Here is an 18,483-nt window from a genome sequence, read left to right on the forward strand (position 1 = left end):
ATTTGTCGAGAGGAGTAACATGTGCGCAGGCAGGGCACAGATGGTGGCTCCGTAAGGGAGGGAGGGAGAGAGGGTGGAAAGGAGGGAGGGAGAGAGGCTGGAAAGGAGGGGGGGGGGGGGGGGGCGTCTGGGCGCTTGAGTAAAACTCTGAGATCTTTCTCTTGCACCCTCTCTCTTTTTTTCTCTCTCCTTTTTTCCAGCCTGTTGCTCAGGACCCCGTAGATAAATGGGAGTTTAATTCAATTAGAGGCAGGCTACTGGAACCACCCCTTCTCTCCTGGCTGGCACTCCCCAGAAGTGCATGAATACACACACACATGCACACACGCACAGGCACATATACACACACACACACACACACATAAACATTCAGTTATATAGGCCCACACAACAACACAAATATTGACACACACTCTTTGGTTGATTCGTTTCATGTCCCTCAGAGTATTTGTACTATTATGGCAAATAATTCATGCTGTAGGCTATTTCTTTCTAAAATGTTTAGGAAATAATGCATTAGTACACCTTTATTCCCCACCTCCCTGTGTAAATCCCCCTACCTGTCTGTGTATGCATATCATTAGATGGATGTTGGACCACTTCCAGTCTGTAGCCGCTAGGCAGCGACCTCATTTCCACAGCATTCAGGCAGTGCTTCCTTACCTACTCACTCACCTCCCCCTCCCCCTCCAGTTGTTCGCTCAGGTGATCTGCACCACTCACAGGCAGCGAGAGAAAGAGAGAAAAGAGAGAGAGGTAGAACAGAGAGAGAGGTTTTTCTCCGGTAGCTTCCATCTCATCTCTCATTACCCAGGCAGTCGTAGCGGTGGACAAGAGAGACAGGACGCAGCAGAGGATCACCTGGAGCGAGCAGTAGACCTGAAACCTGTGTCGTTTTTTATTATCATATCAAACACCAATGTGTGTGTGTTTGAATATGGAACTGGCTTTTTCATTGAGCTGCACAGAGAAAGAGAGAGAGAGAGAAAGAGACTGTGTGGGTGTGGATACTAGCCCCTCATGGCATACGTGCAGGCAATGGCTCTGTCTGATTAATCTGTTCCACTGTGGGGCGGTTTAAAATGGACGACGTGGAAGGAAGCCTCCCTCATGCGAGGAGAGGGCAGGTGTGGTCTCTGCAGAGCCTGGGGATGCACTGTGGGATAGGCGATGATGTGGAGTGGGTTCCGTTGTTTTACGAAATCCATATGATATGTGGCAGGTATGGTATGCACCTGTTAGTTGCATTTACACACCTCAAGGGGCACGCTCATTCTAAGGCAGTTAGATATTTTTTGGTTTGTTGCTGTTGTAGTTAATGTTTGCGTTACTGGAATGTCTGTTTCATAGGATTTAGTGGATTTGTTCTATATTGAAAGGATGATGGGGTTAACTGTAATATATAATGTAGACAGAGTATTATTCTGTTATAATTTGATATGAACGGTGCTCTGCACTGCCAGAAAGCTCCACCTCCTAACCTCAACTATTGATTTTCTTGAATATAAAGTAGATACAGTGGAAGGGGTTGGGCATCGGATGGTGATAATCCACCAACAAACCAACCATTCTACATCCTCCTCAGAGAGACTCAGAAGGGATTCTCGGTAAGGAAGTGTACTCCTACCCTGCACCACCTGCACCATTGTAGACAAATACTGTGATCGATATAGCCTACCTTTTTAAAGCCACCTGCCTGGAACTTGTGACTAGAGTTGGAGGCATTAAGTCCTTCACTGAAACAACTGGAGGCATTAGTGACATAAAAAAGGCCATTCTTCTTACTGAGAATCTGCCTGGAGTAAAATACACCAGAGGAGATGACCAAACCAGCTAGGGAGGGTCAAGATTAATGTCTTTGTGGAACAACCTTAGTTGAGCAGTGAGAGAGAGCAGCAGAGGGAGAAAGAGAGAGAGAGAGAGAGAGAGAGAGAGCGGGAGAGGGAGAGAGCGTTCAGAGGAGAATAGCAAGCGTTGTCCCTGCTTTGTCTCGGGCTCCTTGAATGAGCACAAAGGATCGATCGGTGGAGAGGTGACGGGCCGAGACAATGGATCTCCATGAGATCAGCAGGTCGGAACGGCGGCGCTTCCACACACAATAGAGGTGCGGCAAGACAGAGCGAAGGGTGGCGCTCCATCAAAGATGTCACTGGAGACAAAGCGCAGTCACTCTCCGGGCTCTGAGTTGTTATATCTCGCTTTATCCTGACTAAACCTACTGAAAAACAGTTTTCTAACTGCTATCTAGATTAATGACAGATTGTACATACAGGTGGTGTGTCTGAAGTCATTTCCAACCAGAACTATTGATTTGGAGACACAGAGAAACTAAGATCCCAGCCTGTAGCTTTAGTCCAGCCTTCTGTGACATCTGCCACACTACTAGACCCATGTGACCTAGGAGGCAAACAGTCTCATGAATTGCTTTTGTTTGGGAGGTCACTGGCTTTTCTCCGTCTGCCTACCGCAACACAGATACAAAACAGCCACACACTGGCCAAGTATCTGAGCAACATAAGTAAAGTAACAAACAAACAGTTGTCTTCGTGTTTTTCCACCAAAACATTTATCTTTGTCAGTTGGTGAGTGATTCTATAACTGTGAGGCATGTATCTTCCTCTCCCTTTTTCCTGGAAGAAATTAGTTGAATAATATAATTTCCTAAAGTAAATGTGCCTACATATTTTCTGTGGCATAATAACACACGCAAGTCTTGATAGAGAAAACACACTTTCTATAAACTGGACAGGATGCTAGCTGGTCTTTTCACTGGTCTGTTCCAAACTGCTCTTAGCTCAGAGTTAAAAAGGGTCAGATATTTCATTCAGCGAAAAGGCAAAACCACTATTGTTGCTGGTCTAGCGGGACTAAAGAGGGGAGGGTGTGTGAGAGTGAGCGCGAGGTTAAGACGTTGAATGAAATCATATTATATACAACATATACCTAGACCACACAACGTGTTTTCACGTCTCACTTTTCAGCCTTTTCTTTCTCTCTGTCTCTCTCTCTTTCTTTCTTTCTTTTTTTTGATCAGAGAGGGCATTACCCTGTCTGAACTCCCCCTAAATCCTTGTGGTCACACCTTTTATTAAAGAGGGTTTTGTCCCACGCCCTCCACCCCCCTCTGCTGCTCTTGGTATTCAGCCCAGGTCAGCAGATTTCAGCCCACCCCACCATGGCTCCTCTTTTTAATTTGCACCTGTTGCGCAGTTGTCCGGGAGGCAAGTGCCGAACCATACAGTCAGACAAAGATCATATTATGAACAGATATGCAAAGCCTAATCTCGATGTACCCAAAGGGGAAAAGTGAAAAAAGAGACGAGTGAGGGAATGGTATGCCGTTAGGATGTAAAGGTTTATGGGTTTGAAAAACTGTCGAGGGGAACCAAATAATATCCCCAAACAAGCAATTGACTTCAAAACGCATTGTTTTTAGCCACGTCCCTCTCGCTTTCTGGAGTTGGCAGCGGCCCCCAGAGATAACGCGCATGAGAGCTTGGCGAAATATTGCTTTATTAGGCATACACAGAACTCAAAATGAACCTGAAAATTGTGTTCTATTTTCCACCCCCGAGGGCCCTCTTTCCTGCGCCTAGTTCCCATGATGTCATGGCTTTTAAATTTTTTGTGTTATTCCCCCCCTCCCTTTTTCTCTTTTGGGTCTATGCCTGCCTTTCTCATGCACCTTTTTCAGAGTATTTTTCTTCAACACCGAAGTGGACATATTTATAGGTTGGCGTGAAGGCCCTTGGGTTCAGCCTGAATCAAATCAACCACATTTTATCAAAGTTCAGGGATGTAATATTTACAAGCTGTCCATTTCCACTTGGTCCCTAGAGTGTCTGGGATGTATAAAAAGCTCCCCAAACTATTCAACACAGGAATGTGACTTTCAGCTTTTGCCTCCACTACTTTAGTCTTTACCTCTAGAGCCAAGTTAGTTGGATGTTGTTTTAGAAACCTAACAGCGTCTCTTTGTTTGTGTTTTGCAGTGCTGAACTATGAGAATGTGGTGGAGACGGGCTCCGAGACAGACGAGGATGACAGGACTCTGGTCTCAGAGGAGAATGGTCTAACCAATGGGGAGGAGGGTAGCAGCCCCATTGGGGCCGGCGTTCCCAACCTGGAGGCATCACCCAGGGTGGGCCACGCCCTGCTGTCCTACAGGGCTGGAGCAGAGGAGGGGTCAGAGGGCAGGGACGGGCGGCAGAGCCACAACCACGCCTGGCGCCTGGCAGAAAACCCGCACGGACACCTCAACGGGACTGGTGAGTGATCTGCTCAAGATACCTGTAGAACGTAAATCAGTGAATAGGCAACACACCTCACTGTTGTAAATCAATTACACAGCACAACAACATCAGCACAACCCCTCCAGAACGACAGACACTAAAATAATATCACTGATGTTATTCAATTACACATCTTATAATAATACAGTACCTATTCACCTTTTTCAGTTTCTGCTAAAATAGCTTGAGCCTGGGAAGTGGCTTTGTTCGATACTGTGTATTTTCCTATTTTTCGGTGCCCTGTGAGGTTGACAGGAGATTGTAGAGTATGACATGGTGCTCTACTCTAGTGGGACGTGTTGCTGCTGAAGCACAGTCAGCACTTTAGCTGTTTCACAGGCTCACGTCGGCAAACCCACCTCCCTCCCTCCCTCCCTCCCTGAGGTGTGTCCAACTCACCCTCCCTCTCACACATACTCATCGCTGTATGACTGTTCACACCCTGTAGCACGTCTGTCCTCTCAATGTTCTCCCTCCCCTCTTTTCTCTCCTTCTCTTTTTCTCTTGGCTCTGTAAAAGCATGTCATCTGTCTCCTCATTGTTTTCACATACTTTCATAGGAATAAAGTCAACTCCGAAAAGGTCAATGTACTCAAGGTCTCGGCAGAGCAGAATATGTCACAATACTTCAGTTTAACATATGAAGCGCCACCTTTCATTCTCGTTGACCCATAATTTTAACCCTGTATATATTTAGGAAAACAACCTGAAATAAAATTCTTTATAACTAGACTCAGTTTAGTGGGCCGTGACCAGCGCAGCCTCTAACTCCCCCATATTGCGATATTGTACAGGCAGAGCTATCAACAATGAGCAAGTAGCGCATGCGAAACCTGTCAACCCCCCCTTCTCTCTTTTCCTCCCTCTCTCCCTATCTCTTCTCCCCCTTTCTCTTTATATTTCTCCATCCACTCCTCCCCCTCCAACTCATCTGCATCAGTGACAGGACAACCGGTGTCGCCAGGACCTCAAAGACAAATACTTTTAATTAGGAGCCAAACGGGATCGTTAAGAGGGAGCCAGGCTTTTGCAGGACTCATTAACAGGCCTAAATTAAATTTGGAGCTTTATGATGGCAATTTACATGCATAATAGGCCCACCATTCTAGTGCCACCTGACAGATACAGAGTGCAGAGTGAACTCATGTAAGACGCCCAGTTTTAAAAAACGGACCGGCGTCGGCTATCCGTCTCTGGTAATGACTTGGTGGCGCGCTGCCCCGCTGAACTGGGAAATAGAAAGTACTAGGAAGAAGTTTTTGATTTTGAACGCGGTCCAAAACTAAATGTAAATGAAAAGAGCCTTGATGCGGAGAGCATAGATGTTATCATTATCATGGCCATCATGAGAAAGCTGTAAAAGTAATCAATGCCAGATTAGCACATCTGCTACAGTCTGTTATAGCTAATGCTAAACTGGTGGATGATTTTCATTGAGCTGGTATTTTACATTTATAGGTAAACTGACGAAAGATAGACAACTCACATATTTTTCATATCAATTTCACTCAGGCAACAGATGTAAAAGACTCTGGTGTCACTTCACGGTACTGAAAAGAAGAAGCAGTCTTGAACTGTGGAGGTTTGAGTCACATCGAGAATGCACAGGGTCGAAACAGAATTACCAAAAACAGAACTGAAATGCTAATTTACTTTAACCGCCATCTTGCCTCTGCCTCTCTAGGAAAAAAAGACTACTGAAAACACAATGAGCCTCCATTTTATATTTGAGATTTCATATTCAGTGCAAGTGTACTGTAAGTGTAGTGAAGGAGGGGCCTACTGAAAATAGAATGACACTTGAGTACAGTGTCTAAATTCTACGACAGTGGCACAGGGCGTGACTCACATGCCTTTGTCCTTACTCTGAGGCCTGGAACCCACAAAAAGCCCCATGTTGGCTGAATGAAACTCATTCTAAAAAGTCTGGCAATGATTCTCTTCCCAATGAACCAAAAGTTGAGGCTAAGGGAAGCAACAATGCTTTCCCCATCAGAAAAGGCAGCATTTTTGCAGTTATTTTCTGAAGCGTGCAGTGCCACCACTTTATCTGTGTGGTGCAGGGGGAAACTTAAGTGGTAGGGAGAAGGGTGAGACCTCGCTTCTTATTTACATGGATTCATAGTCTTGGAACTATGAGAAAGAAAATAGTTTTCATCTACATTATTTATGAATTAATTAAGGAAAACTGATTTCCATGCATTGTACCTTCAACCTTCCTTTTACTCTTGTGGGCCACGAAATGTGTAATTTGACTATAAATGTATGATATAAATCGTGTACAGTACCTTGTGACTCCTTTGACTCATAGCAAGACTATTTTGTTATAAAAAGCACAGCATCAGGTTCCTGTTTGACACTCATTGCTCATGAGGAAGGAAGTTTTGAAAAGTAACCTGCTGCAATGAAGAGGGGAGAGGGGGGAGAAAAGGAGACTGTGCTCTTGTTTTCTTCCCCATCCTCTATTGCCACAGTCAGGGGTGTTGTATATCCCTCTTTTGAAGGGGAAGCTTATGATACTTGTGACTCCTGTTGAGGAGTCACATGACTGGGGCCAGGAGAAACAAACACAATAGGCACAGTATATGTACACCCCTCGCCTGCCTGTCCTTCATTATCTGGAAAATACATTCATATTATGAGCTGGGGCTGAATGGAAAGAGGTACTTGTTAACGGTATTGTCAGGGTAGCATGTAGCATGCGCATTCCAGTTGACTTTGCCTCAAGTGTTGAGTTTATTGAGAGCTGTGTTAGCCACAGTTGATTGTCCGATTTTAAACGCATTTCTCCTTTCCTTCACAGATGAAAGGAAGGAGGAATATGAATCCTTGGGGCCAGAGGGGTCTCTTCACTCTGTAGGAAATGGTACAGGTGAGTTCCACTCTCACCCTCTTAACTGTACCACCATGTTTACTATAACTCCCCATTCCAGCATTAAATCCTCAGCAGCAAGACACTAGGAAGAGACTTGATTATAATATCCCTGTGCAGCAGGTGATTTATACCTAATAGGAAACACACACAGTCAACAGCCATGCAAGATAATATCCCTCCATGTGCAGCAACGCAAGAGGGAAAGCAAAGCAGTTTTAGGTTGAGTGAGAGTGCAGCGCAAATCACATCTTGCTGCAAAATTGAGTTTTGACCTAAATCTCATTTGTTTGGTTCATGTACTTTCAAATTGGTTACAAGCAGAAAATAAAATGCTAGTTTGTCCTTGCAGTGAGTCAAAAGGTCTTTGCAATTGAGCGTATTATCAACAAAACCTTGCCTAGAGTGACTACAAGGGATCCAGGCCTCTTGGCGACAGTTTGGTGTCCTTTGTTTTAAGGATATTGTTAACAGTTCAATGAAAAATATACCCAGCAGCGTATAACTCACAAGCCAATAGCAAACAGTAATAATCCAAAGACATAAAGGTAGCCACATTACAGTAACTGCCCTGATTTGTTAAATCAGCTGATGAATGCATTAGATACCTGATATACCATTATGCCTACACTGACTGTTAAGTAGATGTAACCCTACATTATCTTACTTATAATCAAATCTCTGCTTTAAATTATGTAGAGAGAGAATTCTAAGTGAGATCTGTAAACCCAGCAAATCTAATTGCAACTTAAACCAATTACCCGTTATACTAGGACATATTTAAGTTAAAATGTTTAAAAGCTTTTTTTCCACCATTTAAGATGGGTTGTGAACATCACTTAATGATGGAATTGTCTCTGATTTTTCTTTGTAGAAGCCATTACATGACAGCATTAACGGTAACTTAAATGTATACTCCCCTCTAAGTAGTGGCTTAGTGCTTTCTTCCCTCAGTTCATCACATTTAGAGACCAGTCTGTTTCCTGTGTGGCCAATAAACTGTAGCTTTGCAGCACATCTCTCAAGTTGGGGGAAGGACGAATGAGACTGACAAATATTTGTATTTGTCTCCATTTCTCTTCTTCTCTACATGCCCTTCTCCTCCTCCTCCTTGTCTTATACAGTGAAGAGTATGGATGGGGTGTCGGAGCTTGACGAGTACTTCACTAAGCGTAATAAACTGGAGGAGAGTGACAGCCACTCGGCCAGCATCGCTGAGTACCTGCAGCGTGGAGACACTGCCATAATTTACCCAGAAGCCCCAGAGGAAGTGACACGACTCGGAACTCCCGAGGCCGTTGGGCAAGACGAAAACGAAAACGGTAAGAATCCAGAAAATAAATAGCCCTACAGTAAATCCAGGACTATTATAGCATTATAGGTCTACCACTTTTATGACTTTGTCCCCAATAGTGTTACTGAGTGACTTTTATGGGTAGTGTGTGTTTAAGTGTAAGCTGTTGGCGACTGAGGCTTTGTGAAGCGGAGATAATTATGTAGCTTGCTACACTTCCTCCGTTTACAACCTTGGCATGCTGCCCATCAGTGTCTATTAGCTGACCTTATGAGCCCTCCTCCTCTTCCTCCCCTTTTCTTCTACACAGACCTGCCACCTGGGACTCCAGATGCTTTCGCCCAACTGTTGACCTGCCCTTACTGCGACCGGGGCTACAAGCGGCTGACATCGCTCAAGGAGCACATCAAGTACCGCCATGAGAAGAACGAGGAGAGCGTTCCCTGCCCCCTGTGCAATGAGACCTTCTCTCACCGCACACAGCTGGAGAGGCATATGGCCACGCACAAGCCAGGGAGAGATCAGGTAAGACTGGCAGACAGACAGGGGATGATCGTTTTCTCTTTTTCTTCTCCTCCTTCTCATCCCCTTTTCTTTCCTCAACTGATCTCCTTCACACATTCGGTTGTGTCGTTTGGTTGGTCGGTCAGTGCTCTGTGTGAAGCACAGTATCATTTGAGCTCATTGCCCTTCACTCTTTCCCCCCCCCATCTAAGATTGTTGTTAATTGCAAGGGCTTTAATGTCTTCCTCATGGTTGCTGCATGCACTTGTCTTCTGCATCGAGAATCCTATTCTCTTGAGTGAATGATTATTCTAATTTCCTCTTCCGATCGTCCTCTACTCCTCTCACATTACAACAAGTTACTTTTGAGCTCTTGTTCTTTTAAAAAATCAGACCCCGCACTGCTTGTTCGCAGCTGCATTTTGTTGTGCTCCCCCAAGCTTCCGCCTACAGTGAGGCATGCGTGGGATGTGCTAGCATATTGCCTTCCTCAGGCCATCTGACTTTTTGCATCAGCTGTTGCTGGAACTGGAACAGATTTGATTAGAAATTAGCACTCGTAAAGATAGCGCTAGAGATATGAACAATTTCCTATGGTTTAATAAACAGCGATAAGAAGTGCTTTCGTTGAGTGTAGCATCTAAAATGTACCTATTGTGTAAGTACAACCAGGGAATCAGTACAAGCACAACCATTTACAACCAGCCATTGTGAACATTAAGACCAAAAACCAAAAGTGTAGACATTTTTTCTGTCCTATAACTGAGTCTACAACTAACATGCAAATAAGAAGTGGAATCATTCAATTTTCCAATTATACTGTAATTATAATGAGATTTCCTGAATTAAGCACGTCAGATTCAAACCTTAAATTTGCCCTGAGCCGACTGTGACAAAAGCAGTGAAGCAGCACCCCCATTCTACTGCCTCCACCCCCTCACCTGACTCCCCCTTTCCCCCTCCAGACTGACTTAAATAGGAGCAGATGGTCTTTTCCCCAGTGATCTGGAGTATCATAATCCTCAAATGACTAAGTGTTTGTTTATTTTTGTACTTCCTCTCCAGTTAAAATAGTTAAATAAAGGATCTTATGGAAGGTCATTATGATTACCTTAGTGCACCGGACTGTGGAGGGATTTTGATTTGAGTGATACTGAGTGCTATTGGTGTAAATGTGTGAATTGTGCTACTTTGCTTATCTTCGGTGTGCCTAGAGCACATGTTTATCGTGGGTTAATTGTTCACACATTTGGTTATGATGGCAGGTTCCACATCGTTCATTGGCCCAATTTTTCGGATAGCTTTTTCACAAAGTAGTCCCCTTCAAGCCACATTCAGTAGGCTAACCCTAATCACATGCCCTAACCTAAAATGTCACCTGCCTTAGGAATGTCTTAACTCCATACACAATCACACACACACTTTCGCACCTACCGGTATATAGACTCCTCAGCAAGCATTAGCGAAAAGGGAGTTTTTGGTATTGAAAATGTAACAATGTATACCTCCCACATCATGCTCATGAAGTTCTTTGTGGGGGCTTCATCTCCCTAGACATTGCTTTTGTTTGTTATCTGCACTCATTTGAATTTCAAATGCAGGAAATGCACCTACACTAAACAGTTACCTTTGAACAGAACACAAAAACTCAACCCACACTGTATTCTCGAAATCGATTAGAGTTGTTTGTGTGCTTCATCATTTTGTTTACGATATTTAGGATGTAACCCCCCCCCAAAAAACGGTTAGATATAGGCTAGTTAACTTGTGTGAGGGAGTGTTATTGTGTTGCAAAGTAGCCTACCGTTGAAGCTATGACAAACTCATTACATTCCTTCTCAAGACCAGCTACCATGAAATCTTCCCTAGTGTCTGGTTCATTTGTGACCTCCCACTCTTACACACCACGTTTAGGTGGCACTGATGTTAAAACTCCCCTTTCTATCTCCTCCACAGCCCCAGCTTCTGAATGAAGGGGCCGGCAACCGCAAGTTCAAATGCACCGAGTGTGGAAAAGCCTTCAAATACAAGCATCATTTGAAGGAGCATCTCCGCATTCACAGCGGTAGGTACTAAGCCGAGTCAAGCTGGCTTTAACCCACCATTTTTAAATGTATTCATGTGACTGTAGCTAGATGACTGAGAGGGCTTATGCCATAAAATTAAAATTGATAATGTTCCTTTTTGGCCTCTGTCAGTAAATGAGTCATTCTGTTTTATAATAGCTCACTGTTTCAGACCTGTTTCATAACTGACTAATTCAGCCATATGGATGAGGCCATAGCTCAAGAAAATGAGAGTTGAATAGAAATAGAAATTCTCATTTTCACACTGAAAGAAATCTTCAGCTATTTCACTACCAGCCAAATTCAAGTATTCAAAATGAAGTAACTTGAAATACATGTCGTTGTTTCCTGTTTACAGGGGAGAAACCATATGAGTGTTCCAACTGCAAGAAGCGCTTCTCCCACTCCGGCTCCTACAGCTCCCACATCAGCAGCAAGAAGTGCATCGGTCTGATCTCTGTCAACGGACGAGTACGCAACGGAGGAGGTAACACCAAGGCTGGCTCCTCCCCTAACTCCACCGCCTCCTCTCCGGGAAGCCCCGCCCTGGCCCAGCTCCGCCACAAGCTGGAGAACGGCCGCCCCATGGGCCCCCAAGACCAGCAAAGCCACCTGGACATCAAGGCAGAGCCCATGGACTTCAATGACTACAGGCTACTGATGGCCTCCCAGTATGGCGTTGGAGGGCCAGGGGGCTATATGAACGGAGCCGGCCGAGGAGGCAGCCCCCTGGGGATCCACAGCTCCTCCCAGAGCCCCCTGCAGCACCTGAGTGGGATGGGCTTGGACCTGCCCCTGCTGGGCTACGGTTCCCTGGGAAACAACCTGAGCGAGGTGCAGAAGGTCCTCCAGATCGTGGACAACACTGTGTGCAGGCAGAAGATGGATGGGAACCCGGAGGAGATTTCCAAGCTCAGGGCCTATATGAAGGAGCTGGGGGCCCAGATGGAGGAGCAGAAGCTGGCTTTGTCCTCCCCGCGTGCTGGCTTCCAGGTGGTGGGCCATGGCAGCCCCACCAAAAGCATCATCGACTACACTCTGGAGAAGGTGAATGAGGCCAAGAGCCTGATCGACGACTCCAAAAGGCAGATCAACATGGACATCAAGAAGGAAAGGCTAAACCACTCGATGGATCCTGAGGAGAAGTCGCACCACGAGAGCCACCAGGTTCCATTCCTGCCTTTCTCCTGCCAGTTCTGCAAGGAGACCTTCCCAGGGCCCATCCCTCTGCACCAGCATGAGCGCTATCTGTGTAAGAAGAACGAGGAGATCAACCACCTCCAGCCCAGTGAGGGCGTGCCTCCCAGCCGCAGGGGGGTGTTCCCCTCAGAGCAGCAGGCCACTCTGCAATCCTCTCTGTCAGAGAGGGGCACCACCAGCCCCGTCAACCCTTTCAAGGACCACGTGTCAGTGCTCAAGGCCTACTTCGCCATGAACATGGAGCCCAACTCAGAGGAGCTGCTGAAGATCTCCATCGCAGTCGGCCTCCCACAGGAGTTTGTCAAGGAGTGGTTCTCCCAGTGGAAGAATCAGCAGCAACAACAACAACACAACAACGGTAATGCTAACTCCAGGAAGCGGTCGCCACCGCCAGACCGGAGCAGTGCAGAGGAGCGCAACCACCACGGCCTGGCCAGGTCACCGATGTCCATGGCGCAACACGTGGATCGCATTATGGCACTTGCGGATTTACACGGCGGCAACACCAACGGTGACCGTGACACTCCCCACAGACATTTAAAGGCCAACCAGTTTACAGCCAACAGGCAGATGGGTGACAAACCACTAGAGACCTTGGACCACCTTAGGAGCAGCACGTCATCTCCTCTCAATCTCTCCTCCACTTCTTCTAAAAACTCCCAGAGCAGCTCGTACACTCCAAACAGCCTGGCCTCTGAAGGGGATGGCCATGGGGGGGACGCACCATTGGACCTTTCTCTACCAAAACACATGATGAGCAACAGCATCTCACTGGGAGAAAAGAGGTCCAAACCAAACGGCTATGTCTCAGACCGCAATGGTGACCACCACCAATCCAACCGGGAGCAGGGGACTGAGCCCATGGACTTGGCCCACATCAAAAAAGAGTTCCTGGGCTCAGGGAGAGACAACGGAGGGAACAGCGGCCACCAGATGGAAAAGAGTGCCAGCCCCATCTTTGGCATCAACCCCTTCGGTGGTGGTCACATGTACACACCTCTGCCCCCACATGGAGCGTTCCCCCCGCACAGCTTCATGCAGGCCCAGGCCAGCATCCCAGGCCTGAGGCCGTACCCAGGGCTGGATCCAATGAGCTTCCTGCCCCACATGGCCTACACTTATGCTGGGGCAGCCACATTTGCTGAAATGCAACACAGGTCGAGGAAGTACCAACGGAAACCAGGTTTCCAGGTAAGCAAACCCTTTTGTGGTTTTAGATCCATTCACTAAAGTACATTTTTAGTAAGAGGTTTGCAATAAACATTTTGCCCTTTTAAATGAGTGTATAATGGATATAGTTACACTCAACACAAAACAAATAAAATATTTTACATTTTTGTAATGTCATTTTTTCCTGTAAAATAGTGTTTTGTCTGTTTTGTTAATACTTACACTACACACGTAAAATCCACAACACAGAATTAAAAAGCCCATATGTTCCCCTTTTTATGTCTCCTCTCCTGGGCAGTAAGAAGGGTCTTACACAGGTTGCACGGATCGACGGCTAAGCCCTGTCCAGACTTGGGATCAAACTCAGAGCAGAAGGTGTCTATGTTTAGGTGACAGGTGTGGATTACTTACAAATAATTGAAAAATCTGCCTCTCTCATCTCATAGGGGGAGCTACTGGACGGCACTGTGGACTATCTGTCAGGCTTGGAGGACCTGACAGACGAATCGCTCCTCTCCCGGAAGAAGATTAAAAAGACAGAAAGTGGTATGTACGCGTGTGACTTGTGCGACAAAACATTCCAGAAGACCAGTTCCCTCCTAAGACACAAATATGAGCACACAGGTATATAACATTTGGACACTTCTTTTTTACCCCACCCCCCCTCTTCGCCTTTGTGCCCACCCCCTCCATGTTTTGTGTCTTTTGAAAGCTATCTTTTTGATTATCTTTTTTGATTATCTTTTCTCGTTCTTGATCACATAGCTTTTTCTCCCATCTCAGTTCTTATTTTCTCTCTTGTCTTTCACATATTTTTTATGTTGAATGTGTTCAGATCCATGACCTAACATGTTCCTTTCTTTTTGACAGGGGTGGGTAATAGTGACATGTTTTGATATGACAGAGGTTACATAAACGTTCAGTAAAGTAGACATAAGCTTCATTGCATTTATTGCTCCAGACATTCTCCAGAAGTTAACAGGACCAGTGGCCATTTTGGAAACAAACTTGCCGCTTCAAGAGGGACTGTCTTTTTAAAGTTCATACAGTACATACACAGTGCCTTCAGTGACAGGGAAAAGAATGACTGCGTTGACCCTGGTGGTATTTAACAGAATGCCAGGTTGTATAGAAGGCTTGCCTGTATGGCATTTCTGGTTCTTTTTGAAAGGATCTTCAAAGATGTGACCTCTCCTCCTGGGGACTCCTCTCTTTCATCAGGTTGCATCACCTCCTGTCACTCTGTGCAGGAATGCTCCATGAGGAATTCGCTGTCTCGTCTATTTTTGCCACACTGTGAGGGTGGTGGGGAGGGCGAGGAGGGGGGGCACTTCAAGAATGCCAACTATGGAAGATGTTGCAGACATTCCAAGGCTATTTGTGGCTAGGAATTGCCTGTGTGTGTGCGCGCATTCCGTTGCGTGGCTGCTCGCATGTGTGTACTGTATGTGTATTGGCATTCGTAGGATGGGAGGTGTTTGTGCATGTGTGCGTGGGATGTGAGCTTTAGAAGGGTGCTATTATATGGGCCGATTGAACTGGCATTAGAGAGGCCCATCTTGTCTAATAGAAGTCAGATGGAAGGGAATATATTTCCGGTAGCGCCACTGAGTAGTAGTGAACCTTTAATGGGATGAGCTGCATGGTGTGGGGGCGGGGCAGGGAAGGGGAGCGAAGGGGTGTGAAGTTACTCCTCCTACAAATATAACCATCACACTATCACGCGAAGGATGCCTAATCCTAGTCATTTTAATCTGGACCAATGATGTCATGACAACACACTCTGTCACTGGTGCCAGGCTGCTTCAGTTTCACCTTGCTTGGTGTTCTAAACATCTGAGCTCACTGGCTTAGCTCGCTGCTCACTGGCCCCGCCGCAGTCACAGACGACCCCATCATAGAGTGTTTGGGTTCTTATTTCCACCTGCCTCCCCCCAGTGTTATCTAGCAGCAACTGAAAATATCTCTAAGGTTAGGTGGTCAACCATAAATGTAAGGTTACTTTCAACACTTTCTTTTATTTTGTTTTCAGAAATGTATTTGAGAAATGTACTTGAGTTTATTTGTACAATCACAACATTACTCATTCCTATCATTATTTTCTTGTGTTAACTATTTTCACCATGATGGGAGGGAATGAAAAAATCCTGATATATGATATAAATGCTTTTACACTCAAGATGCACTTAACATGATCAATACATTCTGTGCCAAAGTCAGATCAAAGTCACTCTAATATTGCATGTCTACTGTATGTCTGTTCTCCTGAATAACCGTTTATCTTCCTTTTGTACTGTTCTGTGTTTCTAGAGAAGGGGAGCGCAGTAACACCGTAGTAACACTTTCTCTCCCCTGTCCCCTGTGTCTCCGCAGGAAAGCGACCACACCAGTGCACGATCTGTAAGAAGGCCTTCAAACATAAGCACCACCTCATCGAGCACTCGCGTCTGCACTCGGGTGAAAAGCCATACCAATGCGACAAGTGTGGCAAGCGCTTCTCTCACTCAGGCTCCTACTCTCAGCACATGAACCACCGGTACTCCTACTGCAAGAGGGAGGCAGAGGAAAGGGAGGCGGCTGAAAGGGAGGCCCGGGATAAGGGCCCCCTGGAGCCCACAGAGTTGCTGATGAGGAGGGCCTACCTGCAGGGTCTGGGGCCGCTGGGCTACTCTGACCCAGAGGACCAGCCGGAGGATGGGGGCGGCACCATTCTGAGGGATGGCACTGAAGGAGGGATGAGAGGAGGACGAGGAGAGAGGGAAGTGGACGAGACGTATGAGAAGGTGACAGACAGGCGAGAGACGGGAACTTTCAGGGAAGGAGAGGACGAGGAAGAGGATGACAGCAGGATGGACACGGCGAGGAATGATGAGGGAAAAGATGCGGAGCATTCAATGGATGAGAGTTCAAGAGAAGGGAAAACAGACACCAAGTCGGACCAGGAGGAAGCAGATTAAGTCAATACTGCAGTCATTTGAAAAAAAGCTTTCAGCAAATATTTGTTATGTTGGGTTGTTTCATTTCCTTTTTCCATTCTTCCAACAAACATGAAACTTGCTTTGTTTTCAGATAGGCACTGCGGTGGCTCAGTCAAGCAAGCGCGAGCGCTTGCCTCTAGCTTCTCAGAAGCTCATAATGATGGACTCATGCAATGTGGTGACTGCCAACATCAGAGTTGTGACGACAAGCTGGGTGGGATTGTTTAAGAATCCACATTATGCAAAAAAAATGAAGTAATAATGATTATCATTATAATTAAAAATGAAATGAAGCTGTTTTTAATGTACAGTATTAAATAAGGCCTAAAAGCTGTGTGGTGCTATAATGTTCTTAACCCTTGTGTTTCATTGTGTTAAAACCCCAAACTAGGAAATTGCACTCTGCCCCTTTAATCACTACAAAAACATTTTTTGAAAAAAAAAAGCCTATGTATATTTATACCGTGCTTGAAGACTCGGTAGCAGTCCGTCAGTGTTGTACTTTGTCTACCACTTACTGTGATGTCCTTGGTTCTACCATCCTTTTTGCCAGGCAAACTAACCACACAATTTTGGGCCTCACAAATTTCTTTATGTGAAGGAAACTTTAAACCTGTGTGAATTTGATATGTTGTGAGTCTTAAATTGGACCGGAATGGAGTGACAGAATGAAGGAGAGAACAATGAAATATGGAGGGCTCCGTACGTAAGACAGAGCCTTTGTATGTTTTATTTTCTCAACAGAAAGCCTTATATGCAAACCTTTTCACCTGTGCGTTTCTGCAAGTGCCATCCTTGTACAGTGTAAATCAGAGTTGATTTGTGTTATCTTTGCTCTGGCTTCAGTATTAAATAAATATTTCACCTTGTTTTCCAAGTACCTATGTCAGTATTAGCATAGATTGAGACAGCAGTTCGTTAGTTTACTTATGTTTGTGCAATTTTCTGTATTTTTTTCATGACCTTTTGTCAGTATTACTTTTTGTTGATTTTTTTCCAAGCATAAATTACATTTCGTTTTTATTTTAAAATTACCATTTTATTTATGTGACTCATTTTATATTTCCTAATTTTATTTATTTCATACTGTAGTGTACAGTATTATAGTTCCTCAAAAAATAGATATATTTTAGTAAAGGATTCTGTCATTGACTATTGGAGCAAATTATAAATAGAGAGCATTCTATGGTATTTGGAAAAACATGAATTGTTAAAATTTGAAATTTTGTTCTCATTGTTTATTTCCTTTCAACTACTGGAAATTCTAAATTTGGGGAACTTTTGATACAATATTGTGAAAACACTGTATTTTTTGACAATAAAAATCCACTTTATTCATCCAGGTAAAGAGATGAAGATAGAGGGACTGTTGATAATGAAAAATTCCTGAAATGTCTGAAGTATTATTGAATTTTTAATTTCTCTTGGAAATGACCATGCTCGAATAAATGTAGCCAAATAAAATTTTAATAAAGCTGTGTTATTCTTCTTGTACTTGAACTACTTCTATTTATTAACAATCTCACAGTGATCATGTGTATGTGGAGTATAGAAGTCTCATGTTTATTAAAATTATTGTCTAGATTATTGGTTGTTTTCCAATGTCCTAACTAGACAGCACATGAAATTGTGAAATGTCACAGTTCAGCGTATGGAAACTTTCTATCTTAGCATGTGAAAGTAGGAAGCGTTACTGTGTTGTGTTTTTGTTTAACTTTACAATTTAATAATAATTGAATTTGAACATGCCAATATAATAGAACATTCAATAAACATGTACTAACACTTTTAAAGGGAAACATTTTCAAAAGTACTGTAGACATTTTCCAAGCTTTAGTTTCATGTTCTACTCAGGGAAAGTTCCTAATTAACATAAACTCATTAGTACAGTCTTTTACTTTACTATAAAATTAGGAAAAATTATCTCAAGTCTCCCTCTCAAATATAATTTATTGCTATCTTTACCTTCTGATGTGGATTTTACTTTATGTACCAGATTTCTTAGAGGCTGTGTGTGATAGACTTTAAAATTACTTTTGCCATTTTAAAGTTTGAAAAGAAAAACTAGGCTTGAGCTAAAATTGTCACCAGCAGCGGACAGTCAAAC

General features: G+C 44.5%; 1 protein-coding gene across 3 annotated transcripts in view; it reads left to right on the forward strand.

The window, feature by feature from the left end:
- Positions 1–17,870, forward strand: part of zeb2a (zinc finger E-box binding homeobox 2a) — a 49,495-nt gene extending 31,625 nt beyond the window's left edge. Inside the window, exons 3-10 of one of the 3 annotated variants that reach the window (XM_071355540.1) lie at positions 3,993–4,268; positions 7,096–7,164; positions 8,289–8,486; positions 8,769–8,983; positions 10,919–11,027; positions 11,387–13,419; positions 13,845–14,022; positions 15,772–17,870. In XM_071355540.1, the coding sequence (XP_071211641.1) occupies positions 3,993–4,268; positions 7,096–7,164; positions 8,289–8,486; positions 8,769–8,983; positions 10,919–11,027; positions 11,387–13,419; positions 13,845–14,022; positions 15,772–16,355 (3,662 nt within the window). In that variant the 3' untranslated portion in view covers positions 16,356–17,870. The remainder of the gene's footprint in view (positions 1–3,992; positions 4,269–7,095; positions 7,165–8,288; positions 8,487–8,768; positions 8,984–10,918; positions 11,028–11,386; positions 13,420–13,844; positions 14,023–15,771) is intronic. The other 2 variants (XM_071355542.1, XM_071355541.1) reach the window with 2 other exon arrangements.
- Positions 17,871–18,483: the final 613 nt, after the last annotated feature.

This window comes from Salvelinus alpinus, chromosome 20 (genome assembly GCF_045679555.1).
Source record: "Salvelinus alpinus chromosome 20, SLU_Salpinus.1, whole genome shotgun sequence".
NCBI classification, from domain to species: domain Eukaryota; kingdom Metazoa; phylum Chordata; class Actinopteri; order Salmoniformes; family Salmonidae; genus Salvelinus; species Salvelinus alpinus.